The sequence below is a fragment of the Apostichopus japonicus genome, chromosome 11 (assembly GCF_037975245.1).
Source record: "Apostichopus japonicus isolate 1M-3 chromosome 11, ASM3797524v1, whole genome shotgun sequence".
Classification (NCBI taxonomy): Eukaryota; Metazoa; Echinodermata; class Holothuroidea; order Aspidochirotida; family Stichopodidae; genus Apostichopus; species Apostichopus japonicus.
This window is the reverse complement of record NC_092571.1, coordinates 18,387,873-18,412,697: the sequence shown is the minus strand read 5'-3', so window position 1 is coordinate 18,412,697 and position 24,825 is coordinate 18,387,873. Positions and strand designations below refer to the sequence as shown.

The window sequence follows — 24,825 nt, the reverse complement described above, 5'->3', positions numbered from 1 at the left end:
GTTGCCTGTTACACCCTCCCAACTTTATCAGTACTTACTATGTATCTTGGACATTTTGATACTAGTTATTCGATATTTTGTGGACTTTAGTAATCTTGACTGGTAAAACAGTGAAGAAACTGTTTAAACATTTGAACATTTCTGATTCACTTTATACTGCATGAGACTAACACTGAATATGAAAATTCTCATGTCAAACGGAATCATTCAGGATTCAGCATACATTTGATGGAATTTTCGGAAGATTGTCAAAGTTTGGTGTAACGATAACAGATGTTGTTTAAAATACATCCCGGTCAGTACAGTAGGTTTGACAAAGAACTGGAAGTTCTTGGCAGCCAAGAACAGTAAATCAGATAAATACTACCAGGTTATAAAATGAATGTACAAACCAAAGTCTAGAAGGAAGACAAACAAAGACCAAATACTTACCTCTCAAGATATATTTGCAATAAGTTGTTTTGAAGTTCACAAAGCATTTACATTTATCGTAAAGTAAACTCACCTGAAAATCTTATTTCCCAAAGTAGTAGTGCCTTACCACACCATCATTCCTATACTTACTACACTCCTAGCTGTGAACAGGCTCAGAGTACACGAGTCTGTGCTGGTCGGGGCAACGAACTCTGGAGCAACAGATACATTGCAACAATATCCTGTAATATAAAGAAAAGTATATCTGTAAGGTAAAAGCAGACCATGGATAGTTATATCAGTAAAGCATACATATTAGTTTAATATACAAGTAAAAAAAGAGAGTTATACAACTAAAAAATACTGTATGTTAATATTGACATGAATCAACCATATTTTAGAAACAGAATTATTGATAAAGAAAATGTCTTTTTATTTCCTGAGCAAAACAATAAAGATTCTTATTTTCTACGATAAACACGACAATGACAAATGTTTCTGCTTTCAATCAAAGAAATTTCTAGAAATGACAATAACTTAATAACTAAAGTTAAACTGGTTGTCTGAGACAAAATTCTTCCATAAAACAACTGAAATTTTTTTAAATTGTTTAGGCTCTAATGTTCAATGCACAACCATTTCATGTTTTACCTTAAAAAATTAAGTGTTTCCTATATACTAAATCTGGATATTTCTTGGGCATAACAGATAACTTAATTTAAAACACTTGTTAAACTGCTGAACAGAAATTAAAGTTTTTACACCTTTTTCACTTTGATATAGCACACTGACTACATTTTGTCTGTTAACTTATCTACTTTCATTTGTCTTTTGACAATAGTTTGAGACTGAAGATTCCATGAATCAAGTCAAGTTTCCCCAAATTGAATGTAATCCACAGTCAAGTATACCCAAGCACCACATGTCTCTCTAATCCATAGTCTCGTATTTCAACATTTCTAGTCCACAATTTTTTAATTTTTTTTACCCAAAACATGTCCAATATCTAAACTGCAGAGTCACATGTGTCTCGAGTGTTCCTAATCTACATCCACAAATGTCCAGATTGTCACATCAGTTGTGTCTATTTACACAGCCAATTGCCACACATGCATTAATACTTTTTAGAGCCAGGCGCGTAGCCAGGAATTTGCCAAGGGAGGGGCGAAACTGTAGATTCGGCATTGCAAACTATCTAAGCGTAGCGCCACCATGGTTGGCGCGAAGCGTACAAGAAAATTTTGGCTGTAAATGCCTCCCAGATCGCTGGAAATGGCACTTCCCATGCCTTGTTAGTTGCATCTTAGCATTTTCTCTTTTGAAAATACTAGCGATATCATAAAAACCTTAAAAAAAATTGTAAAAAATATGCTCAAGGGGGGGGGCGGCTGCCCCCTTCGCCCCCCCTTGGCTACACGCCTGTTTAGAGCCTAAAAAGTAACCCTCCCCCCTCCAAACAAAATTCTACAAATGATAATCAAACAATAACACAGGACTGTTCGTGATCACTCACTGCCACTCCCCCAAATATTCCATACAAAATACCAAAAGACTATTTAACACTTTCTTAAGTGGCCATGTGGAACTCACGTGAAGTAATTTTTGGAAAGGTTTTGCTACATCAGAAGGTATTACTCAGTACTGCTTAAATAAACTAAATAATATACAAAAACCATACTGCGCCTTATGTAGATAAACTTAAGTTGCTTCCACTGTATCAAACCTGTGCAGCAATAAAACAAAACACAATTGTAAAATTTTACACCATCCTGTCAAACAATGAATTTATAAGATTATTTTTCAAGTTTTAACTTTACTTTTCACATGAAGTTGCTAGCACAGTGTTCAAGATCTAATATAAACACTGTTACACAGCTACTGCTTAAAGTGTTTAACATTTCATATTTGAAGATGTTTTGAGTCAAAAGGTTACATTGTTTTGTTTTCTGGGTGTAACTGTTCAATCTGCGTTGTAAATATATAACAACATAACGAAAAGGAAGGAAAAAAATCCATTCTTCTACATCGAACATGAAACATCGTTTAAGTTCAGATTTTCATTATAACTAAGTCTGTATAAATGTTAATTTTCTATAATTCATGCAAAGAATCTTGTTAGGCTTGGTTATGCATATTACATGTGAGGTTACTTTCACTCTTAACGAATTATCGAAAAATGATTCTAGTTTCTTCTGAAGTACTGTACCACCAAAGAAACCCTGTATTTCAAACATGTGACTGTGGCTATTAATCAATTCTTTACACAATGCTCACGGTTTCAAGAATTCATTCTTCATTTCATGCTTTTCTATAGTTCATAAAATCATTTTAATGCAATCAGTTTTGAAAGCAGATTGTCTTGCAAATAATTCTCTAACATGTATTATATTGTAGTACAGCATATCTATATAGAATGGTTTGAATACTACACCAGTCCTATCTTTGTCACTTTTGGCAAGCGTAACAATTTGCAATAAAAATCTTACAATAAGTGTCAGACATAAAGTTGTGTTTAACGTTGATCATACCAGCATACTGTACATAAAGAAGTGAAAAAAAAAAAAAATTGCTCTCATGGTTGTAGCAGGGACAATTCCCTTTTACAAGCAACTTCTTTTTTCTTTTGTTGTTGTGGGTAAGACATTACGGTAGTGTTCAACTGTGTAGCATGATTTAACACCAGTAAGTACACAATCAGTAGCTTACATATTTTTCACGGTAACCATAAAATTTTGTTCAAAATGTTCACTTACATATGAAGCAATAGTCAAGAACGCTCATTAATATTTCAAGGCTAAATGATTGACACATTATTAAACATCAAAGTTCAGTGTTTCAAAACTTTGGTTGGTTAAGATAAATTTATTACATTAAATAGGGAAATGTGGTCAGTTGTAGTTTCAAGTGCCTTACAATGAATTATAAATACAATTATGTGAACAAATGAAAGATATTCGTCAGAATATATATTATTGCTTCAATTAAAGGAGGAACAATCTGAATCAAGTAACATTAATGAAAATGATATTGATAGTCAATTGACCAGCAAAGACATGCATCGAAGTTAAAGGTACACATGAACAGAAAACGCTTCAGACATGTAAATTGATTTTGAAGAATTGGAATCACAGAAAAGAATATGATATTTCACAATATTACACGATTTGTAAAAAATTCTGAAAAGTTACTGGCAATCTTGGACAATTTTGTAGGTAGAAATGATGCAAACATTAAAAAATTAAAATGAAAGAAAACAATGGAGTTGAATACATAATGGAAATGACCAACTTACATTTTTGCCTTTTGACCAACTTACCTTACCCAATATGTTTATCTTTCTTGGCTTTCTGGCATGGATGGATGGAAGACCGGACTTTTAAGAAGAACTCAATCAACACTACAGTAGTCGGTGCAATATTCCCTGGAAACTACGACCGACTTTACAGCATGAATATTAGTGAGTAGAAAATATGGTCGTTAACACATAATGGTGGATTGTACACATGAATAGAAAATTCATTTTAATGTGGAAAATGAGTAGAAAATCAAAAAAATTAGATTTTTATGGAGCTCTTGTTCGGAAAAGTACTGTACAAATTCCGCAAACGTTTCACAAGTGCACCATCGGAAATACAGACCTTGGGAACTCGACAAAAGTCCTTGCCCTTTAATTATCCAAAAGGTTTGCTAAAACCAAAAAATCTGACAAGGGGGATTGTTATCATATGTTGCAATTTTAAAAACAGAGAGCTTGTTTGGATCCAAATGATTCTTTCTATACTCAAGTGTTTTAGAACTGTTCAAGATTCTAAACAGCAAAACATTCTCAAAATGTTTAAGATGTGTTATCGATTGAGTAACAGGTGCCATAACTCTCACAGTAAAACAATGTATCTAACAACACAAACCTAAATTACAAGAGCCAATGTATCTTGTATGATAAATTTTACTGTGTGTGGTATGTACTGGACATTCATGCATTGGTATTCATAACCTGGTAACACAAAAGATCATGAGCTGTTTGAAGCCACACAATGAATATATACTGTACATATATTGATATTTTGCACCCGCATGAATGGTGATATTCAATGCACAGTTAAGAACCACTTAAAGGGATAGTCCAGATGAAAATGTAAATTTTTTTTACTGATGTAAAACAAACATATTCTAAACATCCTGGTTAAATTTTGTATTCAGTTCATTTATAACAACATTTTGATATGTTTTGTACCAAAAGTGAACTTACATGGAACAAGTGTGAACTTGTCATCTACATACCAAATATAGACTAATATAAATTTGGTATTCCTCCTTTGTCAAAACGTTCATCCAATTTTCTTCTTCAAAGTTGGGTTGAATTAACATATTAATACAAAACAGTTTACTTTAAATCACCCCAAGACAAAGTTAGAACCCTATTTATTCGAAAGGTCAAAACAATAAACTGAAACAAAGAAACAAAACAATAAACTGTGTGCTGCAACTATTACATCACATTTTGTTTGCTTCAAGTTCAATCACAGTTCAAACTGTGACAATTTTTACTCTCAATTCTTCTTCTTTTTCTTTTATCTCAAAAGCACAATGACAATATTCCATACAAATTTCACCAGGATATTCAGTATATAATTCTACATTAGTTAAAAAGAACTTTTTCCCCCCCTGGACTACCCTTTAAAGAATCTGGGATATTTTTATTTTGACAGCAGAGTTGACCAAGGTTAAATATCACACCATGTACAGACTAATGTACAGTAAACCAATTACAAACTGTAATGACTGTAGTACTGTTTCAAAGCATGTACAGTAGCTATCACAAAGTGGTACATTATGCATTGCTACTTTTCTACATTGTCTAACTATCTGCAATCATAACTTTTTTGCTACGGTAGGAAAGGTGCTATGCTTTCCCTGATGTATTCTTTTAATGATTTTTGTGGGCAAACTATGTTTGACAGGTTAACTACTGTAATATTCCTGACTACTGATACTATCTATGGCAGCATTTGCCCAAATTAAACTTTATCGGAGAGAGTTTCCAAGCATAACACACCCTTAAACCTTTAGGAGCACTGTAACCGTTAACAACAAATGCGACGAAAGAAAATGGAAAACCCAGATCTGAAGTTGTTGCATCACACACTTCTGAAAAAAAAACTGACTGTTTGCAACAATAAACTTACATTACAGGATTTAACTGAAACTTCAGGGTATGAGACATATCCTGTATGATGCTGATGGCAAACCACCATAGCAGCTTTCTATTTCTTTGAATTTTCATTTGTAACAATTTTTCTCATCAAATAGTATGGTGTTCCTGTGTAAAAAAACTGCATTATATTGTTGAATTTCCATTGCAATTTGACCATTATGTAAAGCAGTTTGCTATGCAATACCTCTTAAACTATTTTGTATATAAGTAACAAGATTTTCTTAGTTTAGAAAATAAATTTTAAAAAAAATATTAAATTCAAAAAACAATGCCAAGCTTTATAAATGCCTGAAAAAAGGGACATCTGAGTTTGATATGTATCAATGACTACATGGTTCAACCTTCCCTGATAATACAGCTATATTAGCTGTATTCATGATGGAGATCCATAAAAGGTATGTTTATTAACAGTCTACCATATTGCCTCCAAATATGCTAGAAATCAGATAATGGTCACCCATGTTAAAATTCAAACGAAGATTATACTGCCTGTCAAAAACCAGTTCTCCACATCGAGATATTTAACTATCAATTTTAATAATCCTTAATATGCCGGAAATAATACGGAGGATCAGAGCCTGTAGCAAAGTACTTTTGAAAATGAATACTTTTGAAAATAATATTTGTAAATTGTTTCTTAAATTTGAGGCCAATACTGATGATCTTTGAAGATGGAATATTATCAAGATGGAGAGATAGCTAGACTGCAAGACTATACTTTTAAGAAGAGACAGATTTTTTTCTCAGCAGATCTGATTCACATCATCGTATCGCAACAATATTACTGTACCGTATTAAAAAACAAACACTCAACAGTAACATCTCTACACTACAATATGTAGCACACATGGTTATCAATAGATACCATTGTTATCGATAACAACAATGTTAGAGATAATTTACAACTATGTTGTACATCATGGTATGAACGTATAAATATTATATCGTTAAAATGATGTTGATTTTCTTTTTGGTATTAAGATACGATAATGAATGTATCTGTGCATGTGCACAACAAAAGGCTGTTCATTAGCTTTACCATTTATCATCATATATTTTAAATATCAGAACATTTTCTATTTGAATCCGGTACTTTGTTCTGCTTCCATACCAATAGCTCTAAAATTAAATTGTAGCCTATAAAGTCTCTTGGAGACAATGTCAACACTTAATAGTCCTATTTCATCCACCTTTTGAACACCAATCGTAGTATTTTGTTTACATGACAAACTTTAAAATACCATATAGGAAAAATTAACAGACCATGATACTGTACCCTATCATACACCATGCAATAGGAAAACCAAAACGAAATGACTTCATGGCCTTTTCCAATGTAATTTAATATTGTTCTAAAATGGCATTTTTCAGTCTGAAACTGACCATGGACTATTTTATGTGACAAGTTACCATTTTGTTTAATATTTAAACTTTCAAAACAAAAATTGCTCTTCATAATAATCTAGTTGATTACGTTAATTGTTAGCACGCCACGCTAACAGTGGTCAGTCTTCAGCACATACAGTACATAATAATTGCAGAAATGAAGGTTTTTTTTTATATCTGCAACAATTCAATATTTCCTACACAACTAAGACTGCTTTCATACGTTTTTTTCTGGTGGAGCAAAACAAAATGAGATCGTGGTGAAATTCTAAGTGATACTACTGTTTTGCAAGATTTCAAAAATTGTTATGACATGCACAGTGATAAAGTGATGTTTTCATTCAAAAAGAAGAAATTAATCATTTTCTAGGACGGTCTCATAAATAATAATATAACATACCACCAGACCATAAAACCACCTTTGTCCCAAACAAGACCTAAAGAATAAGCAATGTTAACATCTCAATTTGTGGTCAAAGAAACATTAATTCAACCAGAAATGTGGTCTTACCATTGGTACAGGTTAAACAACAAAACACAGTAAACACATGATAAAGAAATGAGTGAATACAATATTTTTGTGGGGGAATATTTTTCAAAATGTAATTACAATCAATAAAAGACAAAACCAGAGACAAAAAAGCAATAAAATAAAGCAACAAGATCTTAACAATTAAAAGCTGTGCATTAACTAATTAACAAAAAATAAAAGGTGACAAAAGTAAAAAGAACAACTTTACTGATAAGATTTTTCATCTGTACAGGGTTGTTTTTCACGGCCATCAAAAGCAGCGGTTTCTTCACTTTGCGGATTCCCAGCATTCATAGTAGAGTTCAGCCTCCTTTTCTCTTTCGAAGCGATGTCAACGAATTCAAATTTCTCTTCCACTTCTTTGGTATTCACGTTGTTTTTCATCCTTTTCAATCCGTTTATTCCTGTTTCATCTTCCCAGATTCCATTTTGATATTTAATTTTGGTATTGAAGGCTTTTGTATATCCTGGACACACTTTTATTAAAATTGTTACCATTTGCATCACAAATACTTGTAAGCTTGCAAAAGGCCCTGGTTTGTACAACACTGTTGTCGTTTTGTGTCAATTTCTTTCTTTTCATAGATTAATATATATATTTATATCATAAATGAACCAGCACTGTCATATTCTACTTTACCCAGTTGTGGTTATTTTCTTACATGACAAACTAATTTTTTTGTTTTCTGTTCCCATTTCCAAATATTCTACAGTAGGTAAATCCTCAAGTTGCAATAATCACTGGTACATTAAGCTGAATAATTTACAATGTGATATGGTTGTCCATCGCATGATGATTTTTATAATTGAATGATTTTTAATAATTCAAAGTGACATATTTTTTTCCAGCTAAGACATGTAAAGTCCCCTAATTAAATGGATTATGATATTAACGACAAGTTTCGTACAAAAAACATACTCGTCAAAGCTAAAAGCTCAGTTCAGTTCTGCCTTAAAAAGGTCTGTTCTGTTTTGTAAAGTCAGTCTAAACATTTACACCAAAATCCACAACAAATAAAAGTGAAGTTTCTACAGCGTGACGTTTCCTGTACAACCACCCTAAAAGAAATTTGAAACAAAAGGGGAGAAGAAAACATGTATGATCAGAACAAGTTCAGGAAAAGCTTAACTTTTCCTTCTACAAAATGAAAGTGCTCTCTTTTTCTGGAATAAAAAAGAAAAAAATACATAAATAAAAAAAGAGACAAGATTACACTTAGTACATAATAGGAACAAGTACCCCTGACCTGCTCATGCAGGTCAAATTTTTAACGATATTTTTTCTGGTTTTAACCGGACAACCAGGCCTTGGCTGTCCGAATAGCAGATTTGGTTGTCCGAAACAATAACAATGACCGATATTGTACACCGTGGTAGGACATATGTGTAGAGTAGGTTGGTGGATAGTACATACACACTTTGAGGGTGATACCAATATAATCACTTCAGCTATTTGGAGGTATTTAGTTATAATGTAATCTGAAACAGCCGGTCATCCAGGTGACAAGCCCCACAGCTGATTTTTTTTGTCCTAACAGAAATTTGGTTTTCTACTATAAACCGGATTACCGTTAAAAATTTGCCCTGCCATGAAGAGAAGCAGAGAGCATTATCTGGAAACAAAGCAAAATTGACAGCTCAACAATTTCAATCATGAAAATGTATGGGGGGGGGGAGGAAACAGGACATCTCGTCACTTGGCGAGGAGGAAAATATCAAGAGGATTATATTGAGCTCCATAAAAACCATGTATGATCCATGAATAGCAATGGATGCTATCTCAGAGAGCAACATGACAACTTCAACAAAAAGATTGGGTGTCAAAAGAATGCAGAAATGTGACTTCCCACCAACCCCCACCCATCCTTCCCCTAATACATCCCCTTCCTCAATACCTCCCCTTTCTCCAATACCTCCCTTTCCCCAATACCTCTCATTCCCCAATACCTCCCCTTTCCCAATACCTCCCCTCCCCAATACCTCCCCTCCCCAATACCTCCCCTCCCTCCCACCACCAAATACCTCCAACTCATTATTCATATAAAGCAGCATAACCTGTACAATAAAAATTTAGTTGTTTAGGGTGTGTAACATTTAGTTCGTGGAGATGCTACATACGGTAATTATGGCAACAGACGAGCAAAGTAAATTAAAAAGACGAGTGAACGACAAAAATAAATAAGGAAACAAGAATAGAATGCAAACATAGAGAACATGGAGAGAGATTATAGACCTCAAAAGAACCATCTTGAAATCTTTAAACGTTTTGCTCATTAAGGAAGAAACTTTGTTAGACTGTAATTAAACATTTTAAGTAGTACAGTAATGACTTTCCCTGAAATTTAATCACCATTGTCTCTGATGAATGCTTTGTAAAGTGCTTCTGCTGATAAAAACAAGACAACTTTTCTTTTACTTGTGATATTCTAGTACACGTGGCAAATAGAAGTGGTGGGTACACCCATAAAAAAAATGTAAAATAACGTTTAACTTTTAAGATAATGAAGTCATGCCTACATTCTAAGGCAGCATCTGAAGGACCTGTAGCAAAAAGATTTTGACACTGCAGCTAAAGTACTTTTGGAATTTACCGGAACATTCATCCTGTATTTGATCATATGGTAAAGAGAAAGAATTACTATTGTGATCAAATGGCATGCGGTACCTTTACATTTGAAAATTGTTTGTGTGCAAAGACTCACAATTCCACATTGTTTGCAGAACACCCATAAAAAGACTAGGTGGTTAACATTAAAGGGGTTGTCAAATATATATAATCTTTCAATCTCTCACCAAAGCAAAGCAACAAGACAACCATAAAATGATAAGCGTCATATGTTTAATAGATACACAGTTAGGTAATATGCACATTCCTGTAAATATAATGCTGTTGTTCTTGGCTCAGTTTACAATTGTCTGCATATTATACGACTGCTAAATGCAACTTTTTTACCTACAGTATTTGAATACTATCTAGAAAAATGCTAATCAAATGCAAAAAACAAAAAACAAACAAAAAGATAAAAAAATGAAAGCAAGTTGTTACTCTAAATTTATCATTATGAAATGGATCAAATGGGAACATGTTGCAGTTTCAATGCAAGCTTCATACATTGTGCAAATAAAGAAAGCATTAAGATCAATATATTACATGTTTCAAGAAAAGCTTCATGTGTTAAAGGAGCACAAATTGAAATGTTTCATACAACCACACACCCCTTCTCCACCCACTATCCCACTCCTCTCCCCCACCCCCCCCACCACCACCAATATCAAGAGATGAACACCTCCTTGTGTATTTCTAAGAATACACTTAGAAATAAAAGTTACAAAAATAAAACAATTGTGAGACATATAAATGACGCCAATTACATTTCTCAAATTCACTTCCAATCAGATTCTCTGGGATAACTAGTTTCTTCTTTCTCACAATGATGAAGTCAGATGCAATCTATCCCTAAAGCATTGGATTAAATAACATATTTTCCCCTACGTTTTACATGCAAATAAAGCTAGTAGGCTCAGGTACACTTGCAATGGTAGTGACCTCTAGCACTAAGAAATGATACTTGTTTTGAAAAGTTAACAGAATTTTTTTTGTTCTATGATATTGAACATGTGCTCTAACACTACGCATAAAACCATTCTTAATGTGCACCATTACCACTATATGGTAAAAACGTGTACACCCCAGGGTACATATAGGCTGAGACCATGGGGTTGAATGACCCCATAGCTTGTCAAACAGCTCCCCCCCCCCTTGCCACCCCACACCTTATATCCTTTGCTTTTAAGACCTAATAGATAAAGCAATCAACTACTCTCAGAGTTTTTTATCGCAATGCATGAATAAAGAAGTCAATTTGTAAAAGTCCTGAACATCAATATGATTACAAATGTTGTTTGTCAATGTCAAACTGACCCCTGAAAAGAATTCCCAAGTGGTAGCGAGTCCCAGTGAGAAGCCTGCAAACTAGTGGCAGCTTTGCACAGAAAGCAGCAACTAATTCCTAGGCAGTTTAATTTCACCCAGCCTGTGTACATAAGACTGCAGATGACATCAGTTGCTACCGGTGCTTCATGCAGATATAATAGAATGTAAGACTTCGAAACACCAAGTACAGAAAAACAAAACTCACTTTGATATTGAAAGGAGAAGAAAAATTCAACTGTCATCTTTTACCATGAGTGAAAAAGATGCTTGTGATGAGCAACTCCTCCAAAGAATGCCAAGTAAAACTTTGTACTCCAGTTTGGGAGATATTATGGATAAATGTCCTGTCAGGGGGGCCTCCAATTTGTCAGTGTGTGCTACTCTTCGTGCAACTAGGAGGTGAAACTATTATTCTCCGTCCTTTTTTCTTTCCATAGTTTCAAGGTGAATGTAATAAGTGTTCTTTATGAAAACAATGCCAATACTATGTTACATTTGAATTTTATTTTGTTCAGTTTTATTTTGTTTGAGAGGAAGGCCAGTAGGCCACCCCCACCTATATCCCCCATCTATCACAGCAAATGGTTGATGTAGTGAATAGGGGAAATATGTTAATAAATTCAAGCACAAGTGGTCTGATAATGATGTCATAGTTAGACTTGCTCAAATCTTCAATCCAGTCATTCATACAATGGTATCTTTACCGGTAGCATAAAACTTTACATAGCTGCTTGGGGGAGTTGTTCACCAGAGGCATTTCTATCAAATACACCATTGATGATGGATGGGTTGGTATCCCATTCAAACAGGTACGTACATACAATGCTTTGAATAATGCATGTTTTAGGAAAGCCATACCACAAAGAAAACTGAACATTGTTGCAAAAACAGCACCCAAAAAATAGACCCTTAACAATGTTCAATGAGATGATACCTGGTTTTTAATCTAATGCTTGCGCCAAAATGGATGCACTGCCCACAGTATTCATACACACTTTTGTTTTCTTATTTTTGGATTGAGGGATAACAAAATGTGGCTTCAAAATTTTTTCTCAAATTTGTTTGAGAATCTCTTCAGGCTTCTTTTCCCAACTTGAGAGACAGCGTATCTTTTCTTTATTTCTAATTTCATTGTCCTTGAAGTAATACACCTATATGATTCAGACTAACATCCATACCGCACCGTTCTTACCTCTGCTTCAAAGTACAACGTAAACACGGGCAAGCTGGGTGGCTTGTTGGAAAGAAACATTGTTGGCATTCATGAGAGGTCAACTTACCATTCCCGAAATTGATCTGCTCTCCTCTTCAGCGATGGCGATATTCTCTCTCCCTCTCGCGACCACGCTCCCGGTCCCTCTCCCTGTACTCTCCACGTTCCCTGCTCCTCTCTCTGTACTCTGGGCGATCCCGACTTCTTGAGCGTTTGTGGGTGGACCGTGAACTGCTGCTGCGAGTGGTGTCGGTGCGACTCCGGTGGCGAGTCTCGTCCCTCTCTCGTGATTCACGCTCTTTCCTGCTGCTTCCCCGACTGCTACTACCACCGCTAAAAACCAAGGAAAGAATCCAAATCACGTTGAAGAGAGGTAACGTTTCGCACAAAATGGGAAGCAAACCTCGATCAGAAACATATCTACAAATCCTCCCAGATGGAACCAGCATGCAAAAATGCACACAAACATACATACACACGCCATCATGAATGCATAGGTTATGATAATCATCAAAACGAAAAAAAAAGTCCACCAACCTAGGTCAGCCAAAGGTTGAAATCCTACAACTGGACAAACCCTTACATACTGCAAGGATCAGACGCTCCAAAAATATGGATGTTTCTCAACACAAGCTGAAGCGACTGTCTGGTAACAAAACTAGTTAAAACCTAACCAGTGAGAGCGTTATTGATCAAACTGAATCCTCCTCCTCCTCCTTGTTCTATTTCACCAAATGAGTGGCAAGTAAGGAGTAATCACAATGGAAGAATAGTTAAATCTACACTGGAAAATATTTGCACATTTATACTGGATTAAAGAAAACAAACAGTCAAACCTACCTGTGCTAGGCTTAGGCTCCAAGGCCAGGCATTTTATCCACTTGGGATCAAGCAGCTGTCAGGCCACTAATCTCTAACCTGTGACAGTTTTAAAGAACTTACTGATTTGGTCTGTACCTAATCGATCTAGACAACCTAGTTTTCATTGTTTTCTGCAACTAACAAGCGGCAAGTGGGAAGTAATTAATAATACCATTTGATTCATAAAAATATCTTTACCTAGTCACTTTTTTACTGTTGTCTGAATAACATGCAAGAGAAAAAAAAAATACACACATCTTATTAAAATCATCATCGACTAATCTAGCTACCGAATTGCATCGCCACTTAACTTTAGAACATCCTGGAAAGTTATTAGTAAACATCATCCACAATTGTTTTCAAATTTAAATGATATAAATCCACAACAATCACGACACCTGGTTTCAATCACAAACCGTGTCAACCCACAGCCTTAATCCTTACCCAGTGCTGGCACCGTAGGATTTGGACTCGATACCGTGAAGGCAATCCTGGAGAGAGCTGATCACCACCTTACACCTGTCATCACCAGCTATCTTGGACTGTTTGATGATGGATATCGCCGTGACCAAGGTCTCAATTGCACTGGCAAACTCTCCTACAGGGCACAAAATGAGGAAAGAGTAGAGAAAAGAGTTAAGTTCAAATTCATTGCAAGATAAAACATACGACTATTTAGCAGGCCTCAATATACAGGCTCTTTGTTAGCTAACATGATATTGGATTTCACCAATTGCTGGTAGAAAAAAAGGGCCTTTTTTTGGGGCCAGCAGGACATGAAGAACATTAACATATACACGTAGGGTAACAATCCCTGAGTCAAAACTATCACATGATGTCAGTTCTTAACATAAGCCCAATGTTACTGCTGGTTATCAGCGAAATGTCATTGGCCTGCTTACAATAAACCTGTATACAGTAACTGATGTGTGTTGTATTTCAGGGAAATGCCAGTGGGAACTCAATATTAGCAACCAGCAGATTTCTTAAGCACAAGCAATTTGTAGCAAGTGGCTAAAAAATTTAGAAATTCTATACCTATGGGAGTTAGTACATGTAGGATCATAGCAAATTCAAATATTCACACTGCTAGCCCTTCCACAAGCAACACTTTACTGGGTTATGAAAGACATCGACAGTCTTCACGATGCTAAATTTTGGTCGTGCACAATGAAAATTGTCTCCTCCTGTTATGTTTCCTGATTTCTCACTAAAGTTCAAATCATATTTCAGGCAGTGAAATATCTGTCCTGTTTGGTATTTGCTACTCCTTACCGCTAGACGCATCAGAGACAGCCTTAGAGATAGCGTCGCTGCAAAGTGTTCTGTTACGCGTCATGAGGGAATCAAACTCGGTGGCCGACAACTGGGGTGGTGAGGGCTCTCTTGTTCTGTTGATAAATGATAGCCAGATAAAAAAGCTAGTACACTCTCAAACTGAGTATTTTATATACAGCTTTGAGATACAATTCAACCAGGTGAGCTTCTGAACTGCACGGTGAGCTTCTGAACTGCACTGTGAGCTTCTGAACTGCACTGTGAGCTACGGAACCGCACTGTGAGCTACGGAACCGCACTGTGAGCTACGGAACCCGGTGTGAGCTACGGAACCGCACTGTGAGCTACGGAACTGCACTGTGAGCTACGGAACCGCACTGTGAGCTACTGAACCGCACTGTAGGCTACCGAACTGCACTGTCACTGAATGTTAGAAGATTCTTCTAAGATTCTGAGCACTTTACACTGAGTTACGTCCAATTATACCAATCTATATCTTAGGTTGCTGGACTGGTAAATGGATTTTGTAGTCTAGTAGCACTAAATACAAAGCACACCAAGACCATACTGCTCTTATTCAATCATTTGGTGTCCTGCTGTTTACATAAACGTCAAAGAACATTTTGGTGGGGTTACTGACATGATCATCAGAATAATTGCAGGGTATGGAACCATGGCTGAATATAAACAATAGTTAGACTTAAGACAGCTGTAATTATCACATAAGCAAAAGAGAGCATTCTAGAATTCACATTCCTTAACATTTGGATGGTTACCTACATAAATTGAGTAATGTCCTTCACTGAAAATGTACCATTTTGGTGGCCTGTGACGTATTAAAATTCCACCTTAAGTAATCATGCAAAGCAATAACGTTACCATGCGTTAAGATTCAATGTGAGGACGATATATTGTCTGCCAAATAAGCACCACCTAAGATACCTCATGGTGTCGAGCAATGGCGTAACTTGCGGAAGGGGAATCTTGTTCAAGGTCTATCTAACCCCCCCCCCCCGCCTGACCAATGCAAGATTGGGTTACTATATGTGAGCTGTTATTCTCCCTTGGGTAAATAAATACATGATGACAATTATCTAACCTTTCAGCTGACTGTCGATACTGGTCTCCATTGTAACTCTAAACAAAGGTGGGAGAAAAATAATGCAATAATATGACAACTGAATAGTAACATCTTGTACTACATGAACGGTGTTATATTCTGATATCTGATATATTGTGAAAACCTATGCATATTTTATTTGGCGATGCATCCGTGGCCTCGACCTTAAATCAATACCGTGCTTGGAATTACTATGGCTTGCCATCACATGAAACCTAGTGACAACTGTTGTATAAGCTTTACCAAATCGTATATATGCTTTACCTGAAACAGTCTGAAAGGTCTAGCCCCCAACACCTACCCATTTCTCCCTCCTGTTCAGATGTGTGGCTTTATCATTTATTAATCTTTGTACTGAATTATTATCCTTAAATTTATAGCCAGAAGAATGGGGGAAAAAAAGAGAGAGAGAGAGAGAAAGAAAAGAAAACAATGCCCAATTTTTTGAGACCTGCAAATTATACCTTTGAGGCCGGGGGTCCTCTGTCAGCCGGTGGGGGCTGCTGCTGTTGCTGCATCTGTTGTGGAGGCGGCTGTCCATGATTGGCCTGAACGAAAGCTGGATTCACATGAGGCGTCGGCTGACTCGCTTGAACTTGAACTTGAGTGGGAATGGGACCCCCGTAGTGGGGTGGTGGTGGACCCTGGCTGGGGGTAGGAACAACCCTTGGTGGCGGTGCCATTGGCTGCTGAAATAGAAGGTGAAAAGAGTTAAAGATTAAAAGAGAATTGTCTGGTAGCCCTTAGAAGATACCTTTAAAAACGATAAATAATTTTCCAAACGTCTTTTCAAAATATGAGAATGCTAATGTTGCGTATGACAGAGAAACGATGTTTAATCGTGTAGGATGGATATTTCAAATATACTTTGAACAGTAGAGAACCTGACGGCATCTTCGCAATGCAGATTGCAACATAACCCACGCTCCATACAGTTCCTACAGTAATCACAACAAAAAACCGTGTTTGAATACAGATTAATTTCTTCCTTATTTTTCGGTGTAATTTCTTATAAATTATATATGTGTAAAATAAAATCATTGAGCCGCCATATATGTAGTGCATCTGTGATTCCATGATTTTTGTGTAAGACGAGATAAGTTTGAACAGCAGACCCTTCAATGTTTATACACTGCGCTGTCCAGCTCCAATGCGAAGAATGTTCGCGTGTATAGGCTACGCTAACATTTACAATCGGACAGTTCTGCGAAGCCTAAGCTTCTCGGTACTACATTCTGCTCTGAGATCGATTCCGCCAAGTAATAAATATAATATATAGTAGGCTTATATTGTCACATATAGTCCAGTTTGTAGAACAGATAGATGTGATACACATTTCAAGTACAGTAACTGACGTTCACAGAAAAAAAAAAAAACTTCTCTAAATGATACTTACTTGTCTTTGAGGTGGGCCATGCATTCCAGGTGGTGGGCCTCTGGGAAGTCCTTGCTGCTGAGGTGGTGGTGGTCCATGGCCTGGAGGTGGAACACCTCCATGTGCTGGTGGTCCATGGCCAGGAGGGGGTGGACCATGACCTTGGGGTGGGGGTCCGTGGCCAGGTGGAGGTCTATGGACTATTTGAGGTGGACCTTGTCCAGGTGGTGGTGGCCCTTGTCCTGGTGGGGGTGGTAGACCTCCATGTCTGGGAGGACCTTGGAAGTTAGGTGGACCTTGACCTGGTGGACCAGATTGTAGAGGAGGACGAAAGCCTGGGGGTGGAGGTCCTGGTCTTGGGCCCGGATGGGGACCTCCCTGATTTGGAGGTCCTTGTGATGGAGGATGCCCACCAAATGAAACTGCAACAAGATTGGGAGACTTTTCAAATAGCTGCATATTATTACTTACTTTGATGGTGTTTCTGTGTTAATGAGTTGGATTTATAAGAAACATGATTCTGCAAGCTGAAAAACTTTGCATGAGTATTTCGATAATCATCAGGAAGTGAAAATGATAGGTATTCATCAGTTTGCTATGCAGATGGCACAATTAACTAGTTCAACTCATTTATTGAAACAGTTCACTTCCATAAATTGGCTTACAATTGTAGATATCACATAATCACACCCTAAAATTGTCCAAAAAAAAAGCAAACACTCACCTGGCGGTCTCTCCCAATCTGGTCTTTGAGGTGGTGGTGGACCTCTGATACCAGGTGGAGGGGGCCCACGAATTCTTGGTGGCATTTGACCTTGATGTGGTGGGGGAGGACCACGAAGCTACATAGAATGAAACAAATACAGCTGATATTTCAAGAAATGGTTCATGTCAGGAGCCGGGTGGGGGGGGGGGGGCACCATATCTGCTGTCATTATAACCTTATAAACTGCAATAAAACAAGAGCCTAAATGGCACAATGGTTCCTTGCTTAGTGAAATATTAAAGTGTTGTATGTCATCAAATTGTAAATCCAGAGGTCTAGTAGTTTGCAGTTTTGAAAAGTCACCATCTGACGACATTTAAAAAAAAAAAAAAATTAAAGGTATAAGGAAGTTTGTGTGAATTTGGGCCCAAAAAATGTGTCTGCACATGCATTTTAGTGCACATGCATCTGGCCCAAAAATGGGCCCAGATGTACCAGCTATTAACCAACAACTGTGTACCAAGTCTGGCTACAATCACACTTAAGGTTGCGGAATTATTGCAATGTAAAAATTATACGTTGGACAAGAATGAGAAATATCCATCATTCCACCATTGTTGAGCTATCGTGGACCCAAGCAAGTGTCACAGACGCACAAACACACACATGCCAACTCGACTACATGGGTTCCTTTGCTTCCAGCAAAGAAACCAAAAACTAATCTCTCTCTCAACTGGTATCTCTATCTCGTTCATAACAAAATAATTCTTTCGAGTGGAGCTTTCTTAAACATTGCAAGGAACAAAAACATACTACATGAACTCTGCAATTTGAAATAGTATTTTAGCCCGTCAAAGCCATCATCATTACATACCCCTGGTCTTGGCCCTCTGTCTCCCAGTGGTGGCATCCCACGCATGCGAGGGTCCTGAAAGTTTTGAGGTCTGGGAGGTGGTGGCATTCTGTTGCCACCCATTGGTCTGGGTGGTCCTGGAGGTCCCAAGGGCCCTAGAGGTGGCCCTCTTGACACAGGAGGGCCCTGCATGGGCATTCTATTATCTACAACACACAAATCAAAAGAAATTGTTTTACGCTTGTGGTAATTTACATGTAAATAGTAAACTAAATAATGAGGTGAGCTAATAGTGTGATCATGATAAGGCTGACTGATGTATGATATCTAATAAATTATTCCATCTCAATTTAACCAGACAAACCATCAAATATTGTACCGCCTCTCAAGAACTGCCTCTGCTTCAATGTAAGGAATGGATGTAAGTGGACTTGTGATTATAAACAGCAGTAGTGAGCAATTCATCACTGCCTTACCAAATGTGTACAGTGTTGAATTTAAGAGAAATACGTACAGGAGAATTAAACCACAGGGTTTTGTGTTGAATTTAAAAGGGTGTGAAGACTCCGGACAAAGAAACGTCCCATGACCTAGTTTCAAATGTGGTGTAACAGAATTGATAGACACCACCATAGATCCCAGAAAATACACACACAGCTTGCTACCGTCGGTAATTAGACACTAGTGTACAGTCAATACATACAGCTTCGGTCAATACCCACAACACAGTGTACATAGCAGCGATTGACATCTCAGCAGGGAGTTGTTATGGAACTCCCTGATCTCAGGTAAAGATAAATGATATCAAGGTATCACGTTTTACTAGTGTCTGCATTTTGAAGCGAAAAGAAGAAAACTTCACTTGCATGCAACGTAAAGTTAACTTTTCAGAGCTTGGCACACGGTTTGGGGCTATCTTCAATGGCTTTAAGAGAAATACGTACAGGAGAATTAAACCACAGGGTTTTGTAGTGAACAAGTCTGCTAAACTACTATGTCAGTAAATAAAAGACAAAGTAACAAAGATGGTGTGAAAACAGCTCTCACTCAAACCAAACTTACAAAGTTTCACTGTGATTCATATCATCTACTGAGGCAAACAAACTTTTAACTCACAACATTTTTTGATCAAAAGAACCCTTCTAATGTTATGGGTAAGTTGGCTACAATCCTAAATTCTCACCTGGAGCAAATGGCCTTGGAGGTAATCCTCCCTGGGGTGGTGGTAGTCCTCCCTGGAGTTGGGGCATTCCAGGCTGAGAGGGATGGGGTTGCTGTGGTGGTGGAAACCTTTGCTGAGGTTGTGGAGGGCCGTGCTGAGTGAGTGGCATGCCCTGTTGAGGTCCCGGGGGGCCCTGTTGGGGTCCCGGAGGGCCCTGTGGTCGAGGAGGCCCTTGCTGAGGTGGAGGACCACGGAAAGTTTGGGGAGGGCCTTGCTGGCTTGGAGGACTTTGAAACCTAGGTGGAGGAGCTTGCTGTGGTGGAGGCGCCAGTGGCCTTTGATCTGGCGTTGCTGGATTTAAACGTTCTGGCTGGTCCCCTGCTCCACCACCATGAGCTGAGGAAGAATATAACAGTCGGTTTACAATCGTCACAAACCAGGCACAGTGTAAATGCAAAGACCATATAGTTTACAAACTGCAAGCTGTTTCTCTTACGATTCTCTTTTCTTTTGTTTTTATCATTTTACAGGATGAAGTAAGGTAATGTTTAAACTTCAGGTTATTTTGAGTTTTCATCTTTCACAAATTATAGCAACATCTTAGAAAGCTGATTACCACCGCAAACAGTGATGTGTCGCAGGATTTGCTGCTTGCATCTAGACCTTCATTGGTGATGAGATACTTTGCCAGTTTACAAGCTCAAAAGAGTCTTTACAACAGGCTATGAAACTGCTGATTAAAATATTCTCAACCGAATTGATCATCAATTTTATAACAATGCCACTTACCTTTCCGAGATGCATTTTCAAATTGATTCAGCGCTTGCCTATTGCAGGGAGTAACGACTGGAAGCTGTCCATGAATTTCCCTGAAAGATACAAATTTATTCAATTAAAATTGATCAAATAACCATCATCCATCTACCAAACCACAACCTACTGAATGTCACTGAAATCCAACACGACTCACTGAAATTCAAAGTTACTGCATCAAAGAGGAGCCAGTGGGGAAACGCACAAGGTTAGGCCCCAATGTCACATATTTATTTTATCTGTGTGTTAGGTTATAATATAAGCTTTCAATAAAGCTTAACGGATTAAATAATGATATTGCATTTTTTGTTTCTCGAATATGGTAAAGCATCTATCTTTCACTTCTCCTGATACTCTCTATATCACACTGACAACTAAATTAAGGTTTCCGAATTATTTTACAGCAAGAGAACTATGGACTTAATGTCTTTCCCTCCCGAGTCTGGAGGTACAGCATCAGAACAAGACTTTCTGTGTCATAAATAAAATTCTTCTCATTGTTTGTCTCCTACACAATGAGAAGCATTTATGAAGAACATTTCTTGATCAATGTAACCAGCAGATGATCCTTCTAGGATATGACGTTAATTAATAATTTTTTTGCTTCGACAAAGTGGTCTTTCTCTCCATAAGCATGTCAACTGTATGTGCCCTTAGGATTACTTAACAAGACTGAATTTGTATTTAACTATTCAAAATTATACTATCCAAAATTGTACATAGCCTCAACTAACCGTTTGCCAAGCTCGCCCAATATGACATGATATGAATTCTCATTTTCTACATGCACTGCAGCGAATCCTTTAGACTGGCCGTTGGCTCTGTTTTCATGAAACTTTATTTCCAGCACGTCATGAACTCCCACCTGTGATGCAGCACTGATGATATCTTGGTCAGTTGTCCACTGTTTGTTGAAATAAATAAATAAATAAAAAGTAAAAGTAAATGGTCCAGTCCCATATTTTATCTTTACATCTGAAACATCCTAAGACTCCAACACAGTATGTACACTAACCAGCCATGTCTATGCTTGTGAAAACCGAAATGTAAACACTAGGCAGCTTTAAACATCATACAGTATTATTTATGCTTTTGATCTGCAATTTAAATCCACCAAACCAAGCATATTGGACCACACCTAGCCAGCATTTCTCAAACTAAACCATCATATGATCAAACTAAGACAGCCTAATGGTTTTTATTGAAACCTACAGATCTATTTAAGTAGGTAAGTCCAGATTTCATCCTCTGCTCTGCTCAGAAGGAAACCAAAAGACTTTACAGTCCAGTAAGCCCAGCACTGAAAGTGTGAGGAGCCTCCTCAACAAAGTCCTACATAAACTTTGAAAGAACTGTGGCAAAATCAATATATTTTCTTTACAAGTAATCATGTACTGTTAAGCAACTACAGTAGGCGTACAGTAGTGTCAATCAGCAAACCTACAGTACTGTACATAGTAATGTTCAGAAACTTACCCAAGTTAAATTTCCTATGTACATGGAGTACCTCCTGCCACCAGCTGAGGGGGAAGGGGACGCCAAGTGGGGAGCTGCTGACGTCTGAGTTGTTGGTCCACTGCTGTTTGTGAATATCTTTTGCTGGAGATGAAAATCATAAACGGTACTAAGGTCTACAGTAGTAATCTATGGTACGGGTGACAGGGTGTACAGTACCGATATCCTGTTCCAACTGCTTGTAGTTAGCAATACTGTACAAGAGAGTGTTGTACCATACAGCAATGAGAGCACTTTGCTATACCTATGTTCTTAAGCTTGGAAGAATAAACAGCTTGGTAAACTTATAAAACACTGCAAATATTGTATAAGTCAAAGGCAAAGTTTTGACCTCAATAGACTTAATACATAATATATGATAACAACGTAGCCTACGCAATGAACGATCTACACTGGACATCATAGCACAACATTTAAGCAACTAGTGACTCAGGGAGTCTCAGGAATGTGTCCTTCGAAAGGTTCTCTTGTTGCGGGAATGTTGACAGAGACACACAGACATTACTTTAATTGTGATGGTGCTAGGCATGGGCGAAATACTTAGCCCAGCATATAACCTAAAGTACACAGTTATGAATGATACAGTACATCTGCCCTAGCATGCATCAATTAATGCTTTCATCTCATCCAAAACAATGGCATAGAACAGACACTATGTTTTCGTTTGAATTTTTTCCTGTGCAGTATCTCTGCGAATTGGCCAAAAATTTAGGGCACAAATTTACATCCTTACGATTGTGTGAGTATTTACAACACAATAGCATCAAAAATGATTGTAGAGGGATCAGTAAGTTTCTTTTATATTCAGAATGCATAATTGGGCTTCAAACCACAGGATCACTACACAACTATTATCAAAAATAAATAAAGATTAAATGCCAACCTGAGGTGGTGGCTGACTACTCTCTGCAGGAGCTGTAATGACATCATCATACAAGTCAACTTGACCAGAATTTATCTCCTGTAAGAAATGTGATAAAATGAAGCAATTAGTCACTGAAAACCTAAATCAGACTCTACCTACCCCACCCCCACCCTCCCATCTGCAATATCGGGGTAAAGTATTATTTTACTATCCCTGTATGTTAATTTTCAACTCTACAGCCCCAATGTTTTTTTGTGTCTCAGGTGATTGTTTTTGTAATAGAAGGTAATCCTTACCACAATGGCGTAGCCCATGAGACCAAGTTGAACTGGGTAAGAAGATTCATGCTTAACGGCATTGTTGTGTTGTTATCCATAGGCTCCGGGCCATTAATATCCATGTAAATTATATTACCTTGCTTTATTTCTATTTCCATAATAGACAAAGCAAGAAAGCCATGATTACTTAACTTTAACGATACATACATATGTTTGTCTCTTCCCAACAATTTGTTGTAAACTGCTGTTAGTTCCTGAAGTATCTACTGTAGGCTAATGTAATCAAGTCTCACAATACTATAAATAATTATACAACTAGAAAAATATGTCATTCCAACCTGACCCTGGCATGAATGCCTTATTAATGGGCATATGAAGTAAGCCAAAGATTGGATACAAGAGACAAAAACACATGTAGGCTACACACAGCAATTTGCAACTGGGCAAACTTGAACATCTATAACAAAATCAATGCAAAGCAGCATTGTTCTTTGAGTATGCAAAACATTTTTTGAAAATTTTGCAAAGTACAAATGCATCATTGCTGTTGTGGCTACACTGTCGGTTCATTTATGAAGCGGGAAGTTCAATATAAGGAGAAATACCTCCAAAACAAACTCAGTTCAATGCATTATATGCCTACTGTTGTGGCTACACCTTCTACAAGTTCTAGTTCTACACCGTCAGGACAAGCTCATTTTTTGTGCCATCCCTATGAAGAACGATCCTTCAATCTTTATTACATTGTAAATGTTATGATTATATTAACTGGGCCTATTGGGCACCTAATACAAGGTGAAAGGCCAAAACTAACATCACATTAGAAAGTGAGTGAATATGATAGTGAAAAAGTGTGATAGGAAAGCTAACAAATAACTAGTGTGTGGGTATAATTTATAAAGTGGCGGTAGTTCTTCCTACTCCTAATGTTATAAAGCACTGTTTACTTTGAACGTTAGGCTAATTGTAAATTTACCGAAGCGTTGCGATACTACGTTAGGTCTAACGTACTGTAGTGTAAGGCTCATGTTGGCACACATAAATCGAGGTAAAAAGCTTAGCCTATGCTATAGAATGAGCAAAAGACGAAGTTAAAATGAATGCATACGTTTTATGTATATCAATACCGAATCATGAAGTTCAAATTTTACCTGATTGAATTCTTGATCTACATCAGCGTAGAGGTCTATATCCACGCCGTCAGCCATGTTTAGCATAACCTGGTTAAATTGTTTAGAGTCTGCGATCATGGTTCTGTTTATGGAACGCCAAATTCAGTCAAATTGTGTAATGCTATTCTTGGTT

The 24,825-nt window shown here is 37.3% G+C and overlaps 1 protein-coding gene across 3 annotated transcripts; it reads right to left on the bottom strand.

Annotated features, from left to right (window-relative positions):
* Nucleotides 1-61: 61 nt before the first annotated feature.
* LOC139975607 (cleavage and polyadenylation specificity factor subunit 6-like) lies at nucleotides 62-24,825 on the bottom strand. 3 transcript variants are annotated; one of them, XM_071983646.1, is made up of 15 exons: nucleotides 24,672-24,825; nucleotides 23,261-23,338; nucleotides 22,339-22,461; nucleotides 21,597-21,766; nucleotides 20,839-20,918; nucleotides 20,071-20,445; nucleotides 18,909-19,093; nucleotides 18,053-18,170; nucleotides 17,350-17,750; nucleotides 16,418-16,642; nucleotides 15,933-15,970; nucleotides 14,831-14,946; nucleotides 14,000-14,153; nucleotides 12,762-13,027; nucleotides 62-656 (listed from the first exon to the last, which is right to left on the bottom strand). In XM_071983646.1, exons 1-14 carry the CDS (start codon nucleotides 24,768-24,770, stop codon nucleotides 12,790-12,792), a joined length of 2,400 nt encoding a protein of 799 aa, XP_071839747.1. In that variant the 5' UTR covers nucleotides 24,771-24,825; the 3' UTR covers nucleotides 62-656; nucleotides 12,762-12,789. The 3 variants fall into 3 exon arrangements, with proteins under 3 accessions (XP_071839747.1, XP_071839746.1, XP_071839748.1); XM_071983645.1 differs by lacking the exon at nucleotides 62-656 and adding an exon at nucleotides 7,591-8,606; XM_071983647.1 differs by lacking the exon at nucleotides 62-656 and adding an exon at nucleotides 7,591-8,606 and having other exon boundaries at nucleotides 16,418-16,639.

Bases quoted from the DNA above. Each gene is read 5' to 3' on its own strand.
- LOC139975607 (XM_071983646.1), bottom strand. From the start codon at position 24,770: ATGATCGCAGACTCTAAACAATTTAACCAGGTTATGCTAAACATGGCT. The intron at 23,339-24,671 runs GTAAAATTTGAA...CATTTCTTACAG, and splicing joins TAGATCAAGAATTCAATCAG to GAGATAAATTCTGGTCAAGT. The intron at 18,171-18,908 runs GTATGTAATGAT...CATTCTATGTAG, and splicing joins ACAGAGGGCCAAGACCAGGG to CTTCGTGGTCCTCCCCCACC.